This window comes from Lipotes vexillifer, unplaced genomic scaffold, assembly GCF_000442215.2.
Source record: "Lipotes vexillifer unplaced genomic scaffold, Lipotes_vexillifer_v1.1 scaffold278, whole genome shotgun sequence".
Classification (NCBI taxonomy): Eukaryota; Metazoa; Chordata; class Mammalia; order Artiodactyla; family Lipotidae; genus Lipotes; species Lipotes vexillifer.
The window spans coordinates 4,951,039-4,966,104 of record NW_006769677.1 but is presented as its reverse complement, the minus strand read 5'-3'; the positions used below and the strand labels follow the sequence as shown (position 1 = coordinate 4,966,104).

Here is a 15,066-nt window from a genome sequence, read left to right as displayed (position 1 = left end):
TTACAGCATCCATCATGCTGTGTTAGGGGAGTTGAGTGTTTCTCCTCAAAGAGAAAATGAATGCCTCTGAATCAGGAAATGTGTTTGTTTTTATAACAGTTTTATTTTTTAACAGTCTAACGGTGCTTAACAATGCTTAAGAAACATAAATCGGTTGCTGAATAAATGATGATTTCGCTGACCTGAATGTACGTGAAATTATACTTGATTTACTGTGCTCTGCATTTAAGAACTCTTCAAAAACACATTTCAGAGTATCTCCTGTGACTATATAAGAGGATGAATTTGTTTATTTGATTGTTGCATTTTCTTAGGCTATCTATAAGAATCGTGAAACTATGGCACACCCTCAAACAATATAAAATTACAGAGACCCAATGGTTCAGGAAGGAGAAAATTCAGCAAAGACTTCAGCTTCTGAAGCCACAATCTGTTTTTCAATTTTGTTTTAGCGATGTTAGTACACTGTGTGGGTCTGAATTTTGACTGAATTTAACTGCTGTGTTCTGTAGTCTATGAGAAAACGCCTCCATTTTTCAAACAATCCGGAATAATGCCTTTGTGAAAAATCCCTCTGACCTGTTTCTGCTTCCTAATGACCTCACTTAGGGTTTTGGTTGTGTGGGTTTGCATCCCTCTGTGAGGCAGCGTCAGCCTGCCAGAGCCCTGGCACAGCCCAGGAGGACTCAAGGCAGAGGTGGAAGGGACATGGGGAAGGGCTTTGTCAACCACAAGTGCTGGAGAAGCATGAGGAGATTATTGTCATTATTCGTCACTGCCTTGAGAAGCTGAGGGTATAGACCAGGGTTAGCAAACTTTTCTTGTAAAGGCCCAGATAGTAAATATTTTCCATTTTGCAGGCCGTGTGGTCTCTGTCACAACTGCTCAGCTCTGCCATTTTAACAGGAAAGCCCCATAGACATTAAGTAAATAAATAAATGTGGTTGTGCTCCTATATAACTTTATTTCTGGATACTGAAATTTGAATATCATAAAATGTTCATGTATCACAAAATATCAGTCTTCTGATTTTTGCCAACCATTAAAAAAAATGTAGAAACCATTCATAGCTCACATAGCTGCACAAAAACAGGCAGTGGGCCAGATTTGGCCCATGGGCCATAGTTTGCTGATCTCTGCTGTGAACCATGGAAGAGTCATCTACCAAGATGACCAGTGGCCAATAGAGCCCACTGAGACCATCTGAACAGCATCAGAACAAACACTCAAAAGATACTGAGCTTGTATTGGTGGCACTGGAAAGCCACACTAGCTCTCAGTAATTTAATGTCTTTCTATGAAAATAACTGTGCTCCTCATGTGCGTTGTTTCTTCGACCTGAGTTTATTTTCCACTGAGAGTACTGGGTTCTCCAACTATGGGTGAAGGTCAGGTTACTATGAGTCAGCCCCTATGGGCTCAGGGAAAGGGATACATGAGCCCAGGTGGAGAATCTCAGGTGTCTGAAATTCACAATCATTCATCATCCCTTAATATAACTCTTTGGGTGAAGATGTCAAGCTTTGTCCTACAAGGATAAGCAGCATTAGGAGAAGATTCTCTTTGGATTGGAATTTCCAGACAGAAGGGAAGGATTAGAGAAGCAACCATCGAAATTTTGGTAGCCCCACCAGCTTTTCTCAACTCTGCACAAGCAGAGGATATCAGGACCAGAAGTCTGTATTTCTGCAGATGTGGGGACTAGTTGTCCCAAAGTGAAGGTGAGTGAGAAGTAAAAGCAGAACTCCAAAGCCATGGAGAACCATAGCCGTTAATCTCCTTGTTTGGAGTTAACTTTTCCACCAGAATATTACTTGGTACAGGTTCTCTCCTTTATCTATCTTGAGGTGTTGAGTGTGTTGTGCTTCAGAACTGAGGTTATAGGCACTTTTCTGTTTCAGACTCACCTCCTCCAAGAAGCTTTCCTTGATTTTCTCCCTTGAACTGGAAAATACAAATCTCTCCCTCCTTTGAATTTCTGCAGCACTTTATCCGTCTCTTCTCAAGGCTCTTGATATGTATCTTCATATTATATTTATCTTCAGACCCACTTGCTGAAGGAAGAAAGGTTTCTGAATCTTCCCTGCACAGCTATCATGGTGCCTTACTCAGTGTAGATACTAAATATTGAGTAAAAGTAAAAATCCATTAAGTTGACAAATTGATTCATCTATAGCAGTGCTGTCCAGTAGAACTTTCTGCTCTGATGAAAGTGTTTTGCATCTGCACTGTCCACAACAGTAGCCACTAGCCACATGTGGCTACTGAGCTCCAGAAATATGGCTGGTGTAAGTGAGGAACTGAACTTCTAATTTTATTTAATCTTATTTAATTTAAACTTAAATTGCCACACGTGACTAATGGCTACCTTATTGGGTAGCTCAGGTCTATAGGACAATAAGTAATTTCTTTTTGTGAGTGGATTATTTAGGCAGTGACTATTTAGGCATCTGACTTTAAAATATAGTGCAAATCATTTGTTGGGGCTGTTGGGTAGGAAATGCAGCAGGATGATTGGATATTCCACTTGCCAAGCAACATAAAGACACCCACCCCTGCCGCACTGACACCCTGGGAAGTGGGATCTCGAGAAGAGAGACGATAAACCATGAACCATGAATGAAATTAAAAGATTAAGTTTATGTTATATTAACAGGAGATAAGTCCTATGAAAAAGAAAAACAGAAGTAGAGCAACGTAAGGGAGTTGAGAGTGCCTGGGGAAGGGGCCAGGCTGAGTATTAAACAGAGAGTTCCAGACAGGCTTTATTAAGATGAAACCTGAGCTCTGACTACAGGGAGGTGATGGGAAGTTTGGGCAAAGAAAGTGAAAAAGGTACTAAACTCTGCAGAGCCAAACGGCAAGTCTGTATCATGAGCTGAACTGCCTGGCACGCTGTCACAAAAAATATGAGGCTGGTGGGGCAATGAGGAAGGAGAACAGTTTTTTGTTGGTGGTGGTTTATATTAACCAAGCTTCCATAGCAGTTTCCAGAACCATCTCTTGAAGTTAGGAATTAAAACTAAGTGGCAGACAGGCTCACCCTGCTTTTTACTGCAATAAGTTTCTGGAAACCACACTGGAAAACACGACAGTGAAAATTCAGCCTTATTCTCTCACTTCTTTATCCAGCCTGTTTCCCCACTTTCTCCCTCAATGTCAATGCCAAGTGCTAGGAAAGCAGAGTGCCAACTGGATCTGCTTGAGGGCTGTGGGAACTGCAGAGGCTTAAATTGAAAGGGTGATTGCTAGGAAGGGCAGTGGAAGACCCAAGGTGTCTACTGAAGGCGAGCAGCAGTGAAATGTGAACGGGGGGGGCGGGGGGACCACAACAAAGAGTAGCCCCCGCTCACCACAACTAAAGAAAGCACGCGCGTGCAGCAGCAAAGACCCAAAGCAGCCAAAAATAAATAAAAATTAAAAAAAAACATGTATACAAAACAATCATACACATTTCGTTGGAACGCATACAAAAAAAAGTACACATTAGGCAGTATTGAGATGGAGAGGGAAAGAAACAAAAGTAGGCAAATAGTAATAAAAGCAGAATTAAAAATCTTTTAAAGAAGCTGGAAGATTTTTTAGGCTGGTGGAGCGACTCCTAAGCCCTGACCTGCAGGGCTCTCAGGGGCTGTTAGGTGTGTGCTGGAATATTGCGTAATTTGTGTAATAGTATGTTGTTTATTTAACATAATATATTTAGTTAGTTAGCTTATGTAGCCTTTCTATCACGTAAAGGGATCTCAAGTGGTCCGAAACCAGTTCCAGTAGCTCCAGTCACACTGTTTTCAAAGGTAGGCTTCCCGTCAACACACCTGTCTCATTCATGCCTTGGTTTTGCGCACTCTCTCTCTCTGGCCAGAGAGTATCCTATTTAATCCTACTCAAGGTCTCTGAGAGCAGGAAAGGTTCTGATTAGTCACATGAGCCAATATCCAGTGTGGTGCACTCCTCCACTCCTATCAGAGAGGGTTCTCAAATCAGGCATCTCGTCCAACCTATGGATGGCCTTCAGGCAAAAATTCCTGGCTCACAGATTATGGGAGAGAAGTTTTAATATTATAAAACAAAGCATGACACACACACCCTTCTTTTTTTCTTGCTTGAGGATGCTTCTCTCGGAAGGAAGGACTATTGTGAGTCTTCCTGGCACTTCACACTGTCATTGTGTCATGTGGCCGAGACAAAGCAGGGGCACTGCTTGTGAAACTCCAGGGATCACAGGAATTGAAAAACAGACAGACTAGCCTGTATACCCAAACATGGGCAGGTTGGTAAGTGACAAGCTCTCTAGTCCAAAGACAGCAGGCTTTGGAGTCAGTTCGTCTCCAGGGAACATCCAGACACTGACACTTTTCAACGTAGAATTTTGGCCCGTGACATTACTGCCTCCCTCACAGGACTGTTGTGTGATGATGCATTCACGTGCTTAGCAGGGTGATGAAACGTACTATTAGTTTAAAACATATCTGAGTTTCATTTCTTCCCCTCATACTTGGCCCCTGTTGAAAAGTGTTACTGAAGACCACATAGCCTCTGTGTGAGTGAATAAAGGAGCTACAGACAAAGCTGGTGTTTACCCATAGCTTTGCCCCTACCTGTTTAAACTAGATTATTTTCCTCCAGTTTTTCCCATTAAAAATAATTGCTTCCAAATATATTTGAATATATTAATTTCTTTTCTTTCTCCTCCCTTCTCCGAGAATTACAACTAATAGATCAAAACTTGAGAGCAGAGCGTATGTGAGTCACTAAAACTAAAATAAGGGCAAGTTAACAGCCTAAACTTCTGTAGCACTTGTGCAGGAAAACTGACTGATTTTGAGGTTATAGAAACAATCTCTATGAGTTTGCAACACTCACGCCTGTTTTATGTCCAAAGCTGCATTCATTCCCCACCCTGCATTCTAGCCTTATATTCTACCAGATTGATTGGGTGGAATTCAATTCTGCTTGACATTTTTGCAAACACCTGGCCCCAATTACAGTTTTGTTAAAAAATATTTTTCCTACGAAAATATTTTTTTCATTCATCCTGAACCTTTATGACCATTTCCAAGATCCTAAGTTAGTACATCTGGAAAACAAGTGAGTATTCTCTTAAACCAATTCCTAAGTATACCTTTCAGCTTCCAAAATGATGTTCTCAAGTCAAAGGATCAATGACACTGTGTGCAATTATACTTGGCAATTACTTTTCCTGATTTCACAATAATGGGAGCTAAACTCTGGAAGAAATAAGGGGCAGCCCCAGATTACTGCACGGCCCTGCCACCTGTGAGGGTGGGGCAGTGAAAGCTTGGGAGTGCCAGCAGGGGCTCTGGGAAGTCAAGTCTTTTACCAGGTTAAAAATGTCAGCAGAAAAATATTTCCACATAGTATATTAAAGAATACTCTCATCCATTCTATTTTATTGGACATTAATGGCACTTATTAATTAAGGCACACGTCCCTTACAAAACGAATGAATAAATGTTTACCAACCAAATTAAAAGCAGAAGCTTTCCTGTCAAAAGAAAAAAAAACGAATGAATGAAATACTCAAGGAAAAGGACTGGTGTGCTGCTGAGGGGGAAAAATATGTCCTGCATTTTTTAGATGAAGCAGAAATATAAGTTCAGAATCTTAAAATCTCAATCTATTCAATCTCTCAAAATTAGAAATTAATTGCCACTTTGCCAGGTGTTTGCCACTGAAATTTAACTTCTGAGTTGGTTCTTATAAATTAAAAAATGTTACCACTTATATGTGGAATCTAAAAAATAAAACAAGTGAATGTATATAACAAAACAGAAACAGACTCACAGATACGGAGAACAAACTTGTGGTTACCAGTGGGGAGAAGGAAGGGGGGAGGGGCAAAATAGGGGTTGGGGATTAAGAGGTACAAACTACTATGTATAAAATAAATAAGCTACAAGGATATATTGTACAACACAGGGAATATAGCTATTATTTTGTCATAACTTTAAACGGAGCATAATCTATAAAAATATTGAATCTATGTACTATGCTGTACACCTAAAACTTAATATAATATTGTAAGCCAACTGTATTTCAATTTAAAAAAATAAGGAGAAATCAAGAATTTGGTAGGAGACTGGATGTTGAAAGCCTATTTAAAAGAAAAAGGCAAGCTGCCTAAAATGTAGAATGGCCAAAGAAAATATTTACAATGCAACATTTTAAGTCAAGCGCTTATAAATGTAGTTGAAATAAATAAATACATTAGACTGTATTTGCTATAACATAAAGTAAAACTTCCTAACAAGATTATGAAAGTGATTTTTATTATTTTGGTAATGGTGTCCTATTACAGGTAATTACAGGTGTAGACTTTTTAAATTTGGTATATCAAACAGTAAAAGCCACATATTAATGCTGTGTCCCCCAAATCTATTTCGGTTACAACTATGTATTACAGTTGCTATGTACAGATGGAAAGCATACATGATAAAATACAAAAACAAGAAAAGGTTAAATAAGAAGTTATCCTTGAATTATAAACATCTACTAAATAAAGTATACCTTTGTATTACACAGTTGTGTCATAGCTAAAAAACATACAAATTAATACATAAGGCTGTGCAACTATTTGATCTAATATAGATGTGATATGAAAATATTAAGGCCATAATAGCATTTCACAGGTAAAGGCTAAGTTCTGAGACATGAAAGCTTTTAGATAATCCACAAAACAAACCTGAGACATCTTCCTCTTGTTTTGGAAAAAAAGCAGTTTCCTTACAAAGTCAAAGCTTTAATATATAAATGAAGCATTTAATAAACAATATACTTTAACTATTGTAATAACCTGGATTAGGTGTTCTGAGTAAAATGGTGACCAGCAAGTAGATTCTTTCTCTGGCAGAAATAATATTAGATTTTCTGATCAAGCTTGTAACCTGATTACGGTAGCCCCCAAATTTGGTTATTTTTATTTGTTTGTTTTGGGTTTTGCTTTCCTTCCTTTAACTGGGTTACAAACATATTAAATAAACCAGGAAATCTCCCACCTTACTTTCTTCTACCTCAGCCTACTGCCGAAAGTGCCAGATGAACCGAGCCTACGGACATAAAAACGGGCTACAGCACATCTGGACCCGGTTGACTTAAGCAGGCATCCAGATTGGTACATGATTACTTTTGCTGCCACACCATCTCTCAGAGTAAGCAGGCTAGGGCAGCCCCAAATTACTGTCTCAGCCCTGCAGGGGGTGGGGTGCAGGGAAGGGTGGGTAACAATGTTTTGAAATAGCCAGTACCCCCCCCCAAATTGAAATGTATTGGGTAAGCCTGATTTCCACAGTTGACTTTAGTGCCTTTAAAAATACTGGCGCAGTGTTTTCATATTCAAGAGGTACAGCTGTGAGATTTTATTAATTAAAATTATATAAAATTTTTATTAATAAAAATTCCAAATTATAAAATAGAGTTGCTATGTTGTAGATTTTTAAAAATCTATTTGGGATTCAACACTGGCACATGGAACATCTTTCTTCTAAATATTCATACTTCAAACTAATTAATTTTGAAGGAGTAGGAGAATGTCTAACCATCTTTCTTCCTTTTCTTTTTGTTTTCCACTCCTTTCTCTTACCAGACCCCACAACCATCATACACTCCTCCCTTTATAATTTCGATAAAAAGTTTCCTAAAAGTTTAATGAAATGTAACAAGCAGTAAGCTTTTAGGACACTGCACAACTTCTGGACGTTTGCGAGCAAAAAACTTAAAACTCCAAACTTCACTTTGTACACTGTCAATCTTCCATCACTTTTTAAAAAAGGTTTTCAGGTTATTTACATAAACTGAACATATATATTTTGTTCAAGCTTTATGTTTTCACAGTTACCAAAGTGACTGCTCGCTGGGTCGGCCATCTTAAATAGCACAACTGATCTGACTGGCTCCACTGAAATGCAATGCAATCCTCCAAACAATCTCCCAAGACTGATTCTGACTTTCCAAAACACAAACACCAATGCTATTTTTTGAAAATCATTTAAAAGAGAAACTAGGTCCATTATAATGGGAATTTCCCCCCTTGTTATTTAATAAAGAACATCCAGATAATTCATTGCATTTTTTCATTCTTCCCCAGAGGCAGACACAGCTTCCATCTCTCTGCCTTTCACAGGCTAATGGTCAGATTTCCAGTAACTTCCTAGAACTCAATAATCAGAATGGCTTTAAAATAAAATTAAAATTTAAGCACGTCAAGAGTTTGGAATTAAAACATATTAACTGGATCAATTTCAAAAAAAGATTCTGTATTGTGAATATAATTTTAATAAGCATGTTGTAAAGTGATAAGGAACACATCTTGCAGATCTAATTTTGAGATTTTTCATTCAAATTTTGGATGAGAGAAGAGACTTTGCTTCAACTTGCTTTCCATGATGTCAAAAACAGCTGATTTAATCAAGTTCATACCATGTATTTGAACCAAAATTGGTTAAATTAGTTGTACTTTTCTATTTGCTATGACATTATAAAAGACACTTTTCAACCCTTTCTTGACCAAAATAATTAATACTGTTTAATAATAAAATAACTAATACATATTGCTTCTGAATAATTATGTAATATATGTACCCATATTGAACACTACTTGGTGACTTTTTAACCTATGAGATTTACTGAAGTCAGTACATTACAATCACACAACTTAAAGCTTAGCTAAGCTGGTAAATTTTTTTTCTCATGATTGAAATTCTGTACTTTGGCAACCAAGAGCAGTATACTTCAGCTTGGAATTTTTTACAATTTACACTTCAAAATTCATGAAATCACTGAAACCCACTAAATCAACTGCTATTAATTTCTTTCCAAGCAAATAGCTTTATGACTCATCCAGAAAAGTAACAGGAAGCACATCAGTTGGCAAAAAGATAAATCCATCCATAGATATTAGAGCCTAACTAAGCTATTTTATTGAAAAGGTGAGAAGGGAATTTCTGGTCTTTACTTTTTCCCTTATCACCCCAAATCCCATGTCTTACGCTGAAATTATTTGCCTTTGCATATTCAACAGTATTTCCTGAAACTTTGCTTGATACGGTTTTCGATGGAGCAGACTTCAGCACACAGAACATGAATCTTGGATCCCACCCGACAAGGCATGGTTACTAATATGCCTCTTTATTAGGTAGTTCTGTATATATGCACATGTGTGTTTTAACTCCAAAGAATGCTCCCTCAAGAAATTATTACCAACATTCAATATATGTATAAAAATTCTTTGGGTCCTTTAATTCTTTGACTCAAAATATCTCCTGGAGCTCCTACACAGCCCACTGCTCATGAGGTGCCATTCTGAGGACATGTGTACAAAGCACATCATCTGCGGGTCAGTTGGTTTATGCTCACTTTAGAGGCTAATTGAGAAAGTAGCACAGAGGAGCTAGGGAAAAAAAAAAAAAAACACCTTAATTTTACTCTCCATCCCCCAAGACTTGGGTACTTATAAAATTTCTGCTTGCCTCTGGCTTCTCACTGGCAGTCTTCCTCAGCTTGTAACTTTTGGACAGCACTATCAAGGAGCTCCATGGACTCTCTGAGAGTGACATTGATTTTAAATGACTTGGGTTTAATGGTCAGGCCGTAATTAAAATCCATTTTCGAAGGCTCGTCTGGATTGGCCCTGAAATTGCACTCATGAGCTAGGATGGAGATGAAGAGAAACAGCTGCATCTTGGAAAGCTCTTCCCCGATGCACCGCCGTTTGCCCACTGAAAAAATCATCACACTGCTGGCCAGGTCCTTATTGATGAAGCCATCCTTGTCCAAGAATCGGGCTGGATCAAAGTCTTCTGGGTTAGACCATTTCACTGGGTCATGATTCACGGACCACTGGTTAACAAAAACCACCGTGTCCTTGGGGATGTGGTAGCCCAAGACAGAAGCGTTGGCCCTGGTGGCATGAGGAATGGTGACGGGCACAAAGCTGGAGAAGCGCATGGCTTCATAAAGAAAGGCCATGACGTAGGGCAGGTGCGGTTGGTCGTCCAGGCAGGGCAGCCGGTCCCTACCCACCACTTGATCCAGTTCTGCCTGTACCCGAGCCTGCACTTCCGGATACCTGTTTGGTTTTTAACGCAGAGAGAGAAAATAAGTCAGGAACACTAATTCTTCTTTCATCTAGAAAGCCCATTACAGTTTATTTTAATACCACTGTTCTTTAAACTGGCTATCTGAATCAGAAACTGAATTAAGATTTCCAGCAAAAAAAAAATCTAAAATGGTTTCCTAATTTATCACTGCATTACAAGATGGAGTTTGTTATATTTCCTGTAATAAGTCTCCCATGGCTCAAGCTCTCTTTCCCATCATAAGTCAAAAAAAGGTCTAAGTTTTCTCAGCCTGAAAAAGCATAACAATGGATAAGGTCGACTTCTCCATTGGGCACAGCAGGGACAGTGCCTAGGACCCACAGCACTTTTGAGGGACTCATGAAAATTCTTATCAGAAGAAAATAAACTTTTAGGTCAATGAGAATGTTTCAATATATAATTTTAATATATTAATCTTTATACCATTGTAGTCATAAAATTTAATTTAAAAAATTTTTATTGAATAAGATGTCTACAAAGGCAAAAGCACCGAGGTCCACAAAAATTAAAATGTAATCCTCAAAGTGGGTTCTTCTTTTCTCCTCATCTCCCTAGACAATTCCAGCAGACACACTGTTCTCATTTTATACAAAGATAATTGGTATCCCGAGAGATAAAGCTGCATATCTTCTAAATTTAAAAGCAAATCCTCAATGTTCACGAGATTACGGTACAGATTGTAATACTTATTCACTGTTGCCAATAAAACTAGTACAATCTTTTCGGAAAACAAAGCAAGATCTATAAGGGTAACTCCTCCCCACCCTTTTAAAACCCAGTGATCTAGAAATGTATTTTCAGGAAATAACTTAGCAGGTACAAAAACATAACCACAATAGCTGAAATTTTAAAAATGCAATCAACATTAAAACGCAAGAAATGATTGTACATAACAATCCGTTACTATGGCAAAATGTTATGTAGCCATAAAAAATTACTAAAATCAAGTTTAAAAGACAGGGAAATGTCCACTACAGTGAGTGGAAATGTCAGAAGTCAAAACATTTGTAAATAATTCTTGCGAATCTGAAAAAAAAATTAAGCACACATGTGGTGAAATTATGGGTGATTTTAAAAATTGCTTCTTTAGCTTCATACTTCAGGGGTCTGCAAACTTTTTCATAAAGGGCCAGATAGTATATATTTTAGGATTTGTGGATCAAACCCTCTGCCTCCCAACTATCCAACTCTGCCTTGTGCTGTAGTGTGAAAGCGGCCATAGACCATACAAGAATGAATGGGCATAGCTGTATTTCCATAAGACTTACATACAAAAACAGGTAATGTGATTTGTCAACCCCTGTCGTATTTTTTCACTAAAAAGAAGAAAAAAGGACTCATTAGCTATACCGAATTGAAAGTGATCCCAAAATTGTTTTACTTCTTTTTGCTGCCCAATTGGGGTACCTGGAGAACGATTTACAATTCGGTTTCTAGTGAAAAAAGAAAAGAAAAAAAGAAAGGCTGTTTCAAAAGATAACATGCTTATCTGGGGATGCAAAGGACTTACTGATCCCATTCTGGAATTGTCTTCTTCCCGACCTGTTATTATTGACTTCTCTTTATTCGATTTCTGTCCCTCCCCCATATGTGTTTCCATGATATTAATACTGAAAAGTGATTTTAAATACAAAAAAAAAAAAGAAAGAAAGAAAAACAAGAAGGATTTGTGAAAAGCAGTTGCACAGTACATAAGGAAATATAGGATTCTAATGCAGTGGATTCTAACAACAAAAGAAGTTGTTTTTACCTTCCAGTTTCTAGGGGGCCAGCAAATTCAGCTTCTCCTATCGCTTACCTGTGCGCCAAGAAATTGCACAACCAGGATTTCTGGTCTCTCAAGGCAATCAAGAGTTGCCTTGAATGAGACATTTGCCCCTGGGGTAAGGTTGCCAGATAAAATACAGGCTGCCCAGTTAGACGTGAATTTCAGATAAACAGCGGCTAATCTTTTAATATAACTATGTTCTATGTAAAATTTATTTTTTATTTGCTCAATCTGGGGATACCGGGGACCTGTTTAATTCGTGAGTGTACAAATTTAGCAGAGGTCCGCGACTGGGGTCCAACTAACCGAGCCGAGCCCAAGGATCCTAGAGGGCTGCAGGTGCCTCCCGGATACCCAGTTTGCCTTTCTAGATGCCGCTCTGCGTTCGGTAAAGTTACTGCTTCTCCCATTCTTTACACTGACACTTCTAGCGCGGCGGGTTTAGAAACCCAGCACAATCCGCTGGTTTCTGGCCGCTTTCCTAAAGTTTCGGATTAGCCGTCCGTGAGGCCCGACCGCCAATCGCTACCTTTGCCGGTGTACAAAGCCCTGACGAGCGGTTGGCTTTTGGCTCCAGGGCCGGGCGGCTTCCGATCCGCGCCGAAGACTGGCCGAGCCGATTAGGCTGCTGTGTTTATTTAACTTTTTTTTTTTTTTTTTTTTAATTGCGCTGCCCTTTCCTTCGGAACCGTTCCGAATTTGCTTCTCCTGTGCCAGTGCGGGAGATCGGGGATGATCAGCGGGCACTTAAAAACAAATCTTGCTTTTCCAAGGGGTTTCACACAAATTTGCCCCCACTCGGAGCGGGTAGCGACAAGATCAGAGACGCGGAGCCAACCGGCCGCCGCTGGGTGGGGCGGGCGTGCGCGCCCATCTCGTCTAGCACCGTGCCTTCCGGAGTCGCGCTTTCCGGACGCGGTCTCAGATTTGGGAGGTTGGGACCTTGAGCGAAACCCCAAACCCTCCCTGCGTGCTAGTCGCGACCTCAGCATATTCTAATTCCACTCTGCCTTTTACAGAGGAGGGGAGGAAGGCCATCCCAAGCCTCCTGGAGGCTTTACCTGGTGAACAAGACGAGCAGCCACTGCAGCGCGGTGGAGAGAGTATCCTGGCTGGCGCCGAAGATGTCTGTGACGGTGGCCGGCACGTACTCTTCCTCAAGCCGCGCGCCGCCGTCGCCAGAGCCCGCGGCAGCTTCTTTTCCTGCCGAGAGCATGAAGGCGTCCATCATGTCGCGGGGAGCGGCCCCGGGCCGAAGGCTTTCACGGTGCCTCAGGAACTTGTCTAGGACGAAGCTGCTGAAGTTGCGATTGAGCGTCTCGAATTCACGGAAGGCAGTGCGCACAGGGTTGGGGAAGCGCTGCAGCCAGGGCAGCACGTCCACCAGGCTGCCCGCGCCCACCGTGCGCCCGAACTCCTCGTTGTGGCTGAGCAGCTCTCGGAACTCGGCGTCGTCGTGGCTGTAGCGGCAGCCGAAGCACACGGCGCTCATGACGTTGGCCACGGCCACCACGGTCAGCGGCCGCGGGTCGAGAAAGGCGCCGCCCGCGCTGCCGCGCACCAGCAGCTCCACCAACTCCCGCGCCTCGCCCAGCACGTGGCCCTCGAGCACCCGGCGGCCGCGCGGCTGGCGCGTGGAGAAGGCTCGCATCGTGCTGTGCGCCGCGCGCCGCTGCGCCTTCCAGCACTCCGAATACTGGCCGAAAGCCAGGCTGCGGCCACCAGACACCACGCGGAAAGAGGCGAAGGGCGGCCGGTCGGCGAACGCGGCGCCCTGCTGCACCAGGGCCTGGCGGATGGCGCGCTCGCCGTTCAGCACCACCACCGGGCAGCTGCCCAGGCGGATCTGGAAGACGTCGCCGTAGCGCCGCGCCAGGCGTGCGAACGAGACGTGAGGCGCCTGGCCCATTGACGCCGCATTTCCGATCAGCGGCCAAGCGAAGGGACCCGGGGGCGCGGACCCCGGCTGCCGCCGCCGCTGCCTCAACAGCCACTGGCCCACGTGCACCGCGGCCAGTACCGAGAGCAGCAACAGGAGCATGGTCTGCTGGGCCGACAGAGGGATAGGTGGCAGATGATCGTCCGGGCTGAGGCTGGTGGCCATGCTGGGGAGAGAAGGGCGAAGGCGTGACACTCAGGTAGGCAGAGAAAGGAGCGGGAGCCCTACGCCCCTACCCCCGGCCTCGGGCTACCGTGCACTGTTGGGTAGGGAGGGGGTCGTGCGTAGGTCAGGTCAGGGCTAGCTCACTGGAGACGCCGCTGAAGACGCCTCTTGCCATCCCAAACCCATTCCCCAAAAGCGAAGGGAAGGGTCGTGTTGCTACCTCTCTGTGACCCAGACTCCCCCCGACCCCGCCCCAGCCGCGTAACGGTTCCTGCAATTCAAGGCCTTGATGCCTTTTCTCTCGGGGAAGGAGGTGCTTAGGCTGTGTCCCGGGGAAACTGTGCGGCCTCGATCTGGGGTGACTGCGAGGAAGAGTGCATCAAGGCTGTGGCGCTCAGTTCCCTCTAAGTGCCTACCACTCCGGCCCCTGCGCCCCCCCGTCACCCCTGATCTGCGAGAACCCATCACAAGTGGCCGCAGGAAGGCGGCTCCGCTGACAGACTGACCTGCAAGGCGGCGCGGTTTCCAGCAGCGCCAGACCGCCGGCTCCGAGGACGGATTGGGGCCTTTGTGGGATTTAAGACCGCAACCTAAGTGTCTCCAGGAAGTCGGAGGCCCTCCCTGGACACCTGTTGCCAGGTCTGGGAACTTTAGCGCCCACTCTGGAGTCTCTAGGCGTCGTCAGAGCCAGAGGCGCTTGGATTGGGATGGGGGCGGAGAAAGGTGTCTTCTTTGCAGAGCCCCGCTGCACCTGGGCCTCGGCAAAGTCAGGGTTTTCTCAGGGCGTGGGGATTGAGACTGCGGGTCGATGAACAGAGTCAATTCCCAGCCCCCACGCCCCCCGCACGGCTCTGACAGCTGGCGGCGCACAGGCGTGGCCCGTTTGCACAGTCACTCGGAAGAGTCAAAACGCGCCATCCCGCTTCTCTCTTTTTTAAGGTCTGTGTTGGGGAGGAGGCAGCGGGACCTGACGGGGGCGGGGCTTGCGGGGGGCGGGGCGCGCCGGGACAGTCCAAGCCTCTCGGACTACAGCTTGGGTCGCCGCGCGCGCGGGTAGTCACGCGAGGCGGCCCCGGAGC

At 43.3% G+C, this 15,066-nt stretch overlaps 1 protein-coding gene across 1 annotated transcript; it reads right to left on the bottom strand.

Annotated features, from left to right (window-relative positions):
• Window positions 1–9,243: 9,243 nt before the first annotated feature.
• On the bottom strand, window positions 9,244–14,865 carry CYP1B1 (cytochrome P450 family 1 subfamily B member 1). Its single transcript, XM_007445784.1, has 3 exons — window positions 14,494–14,865; window positions 12,945–13,988; window positions 9,244–10,084 (listed from the first exon to the last, which is right to left on the bottom strand). Exons 2-3 carry the CDS (start codon window positions 13,985–13,987, stop codon window positions 9,496–9,498), a joined length of 1,632 nt encoding a protein of 543 aa, XP_007445846.1. The 5' UTR covers window position 13,988; window positions 14,494–14,865; the 3' UTR covers window positions 9,244–9,495.
• Window positions 14,866–15,066: the final 201 nt, after the last annotated feature.

What these genes read in the sequence shown, in the direction of transcription:
- CYP1B1 (XM_007445784.1), bottom strand. Translation starts at nt 13,987, where the DNA reads ATGGCCACCAGCCTCAGCCCGGACGATCATCTGCCACCTATCCCTCTG. An exon ending in CTGCTCGTCTTGTTCACCAG is followed by an intron (nt 10,085 to 12,944) that starts GTAAAGCCTCCA and finishes AAAACCAAACAG; the next exon opens with GTATCCGGAAGTGCAGGCTC.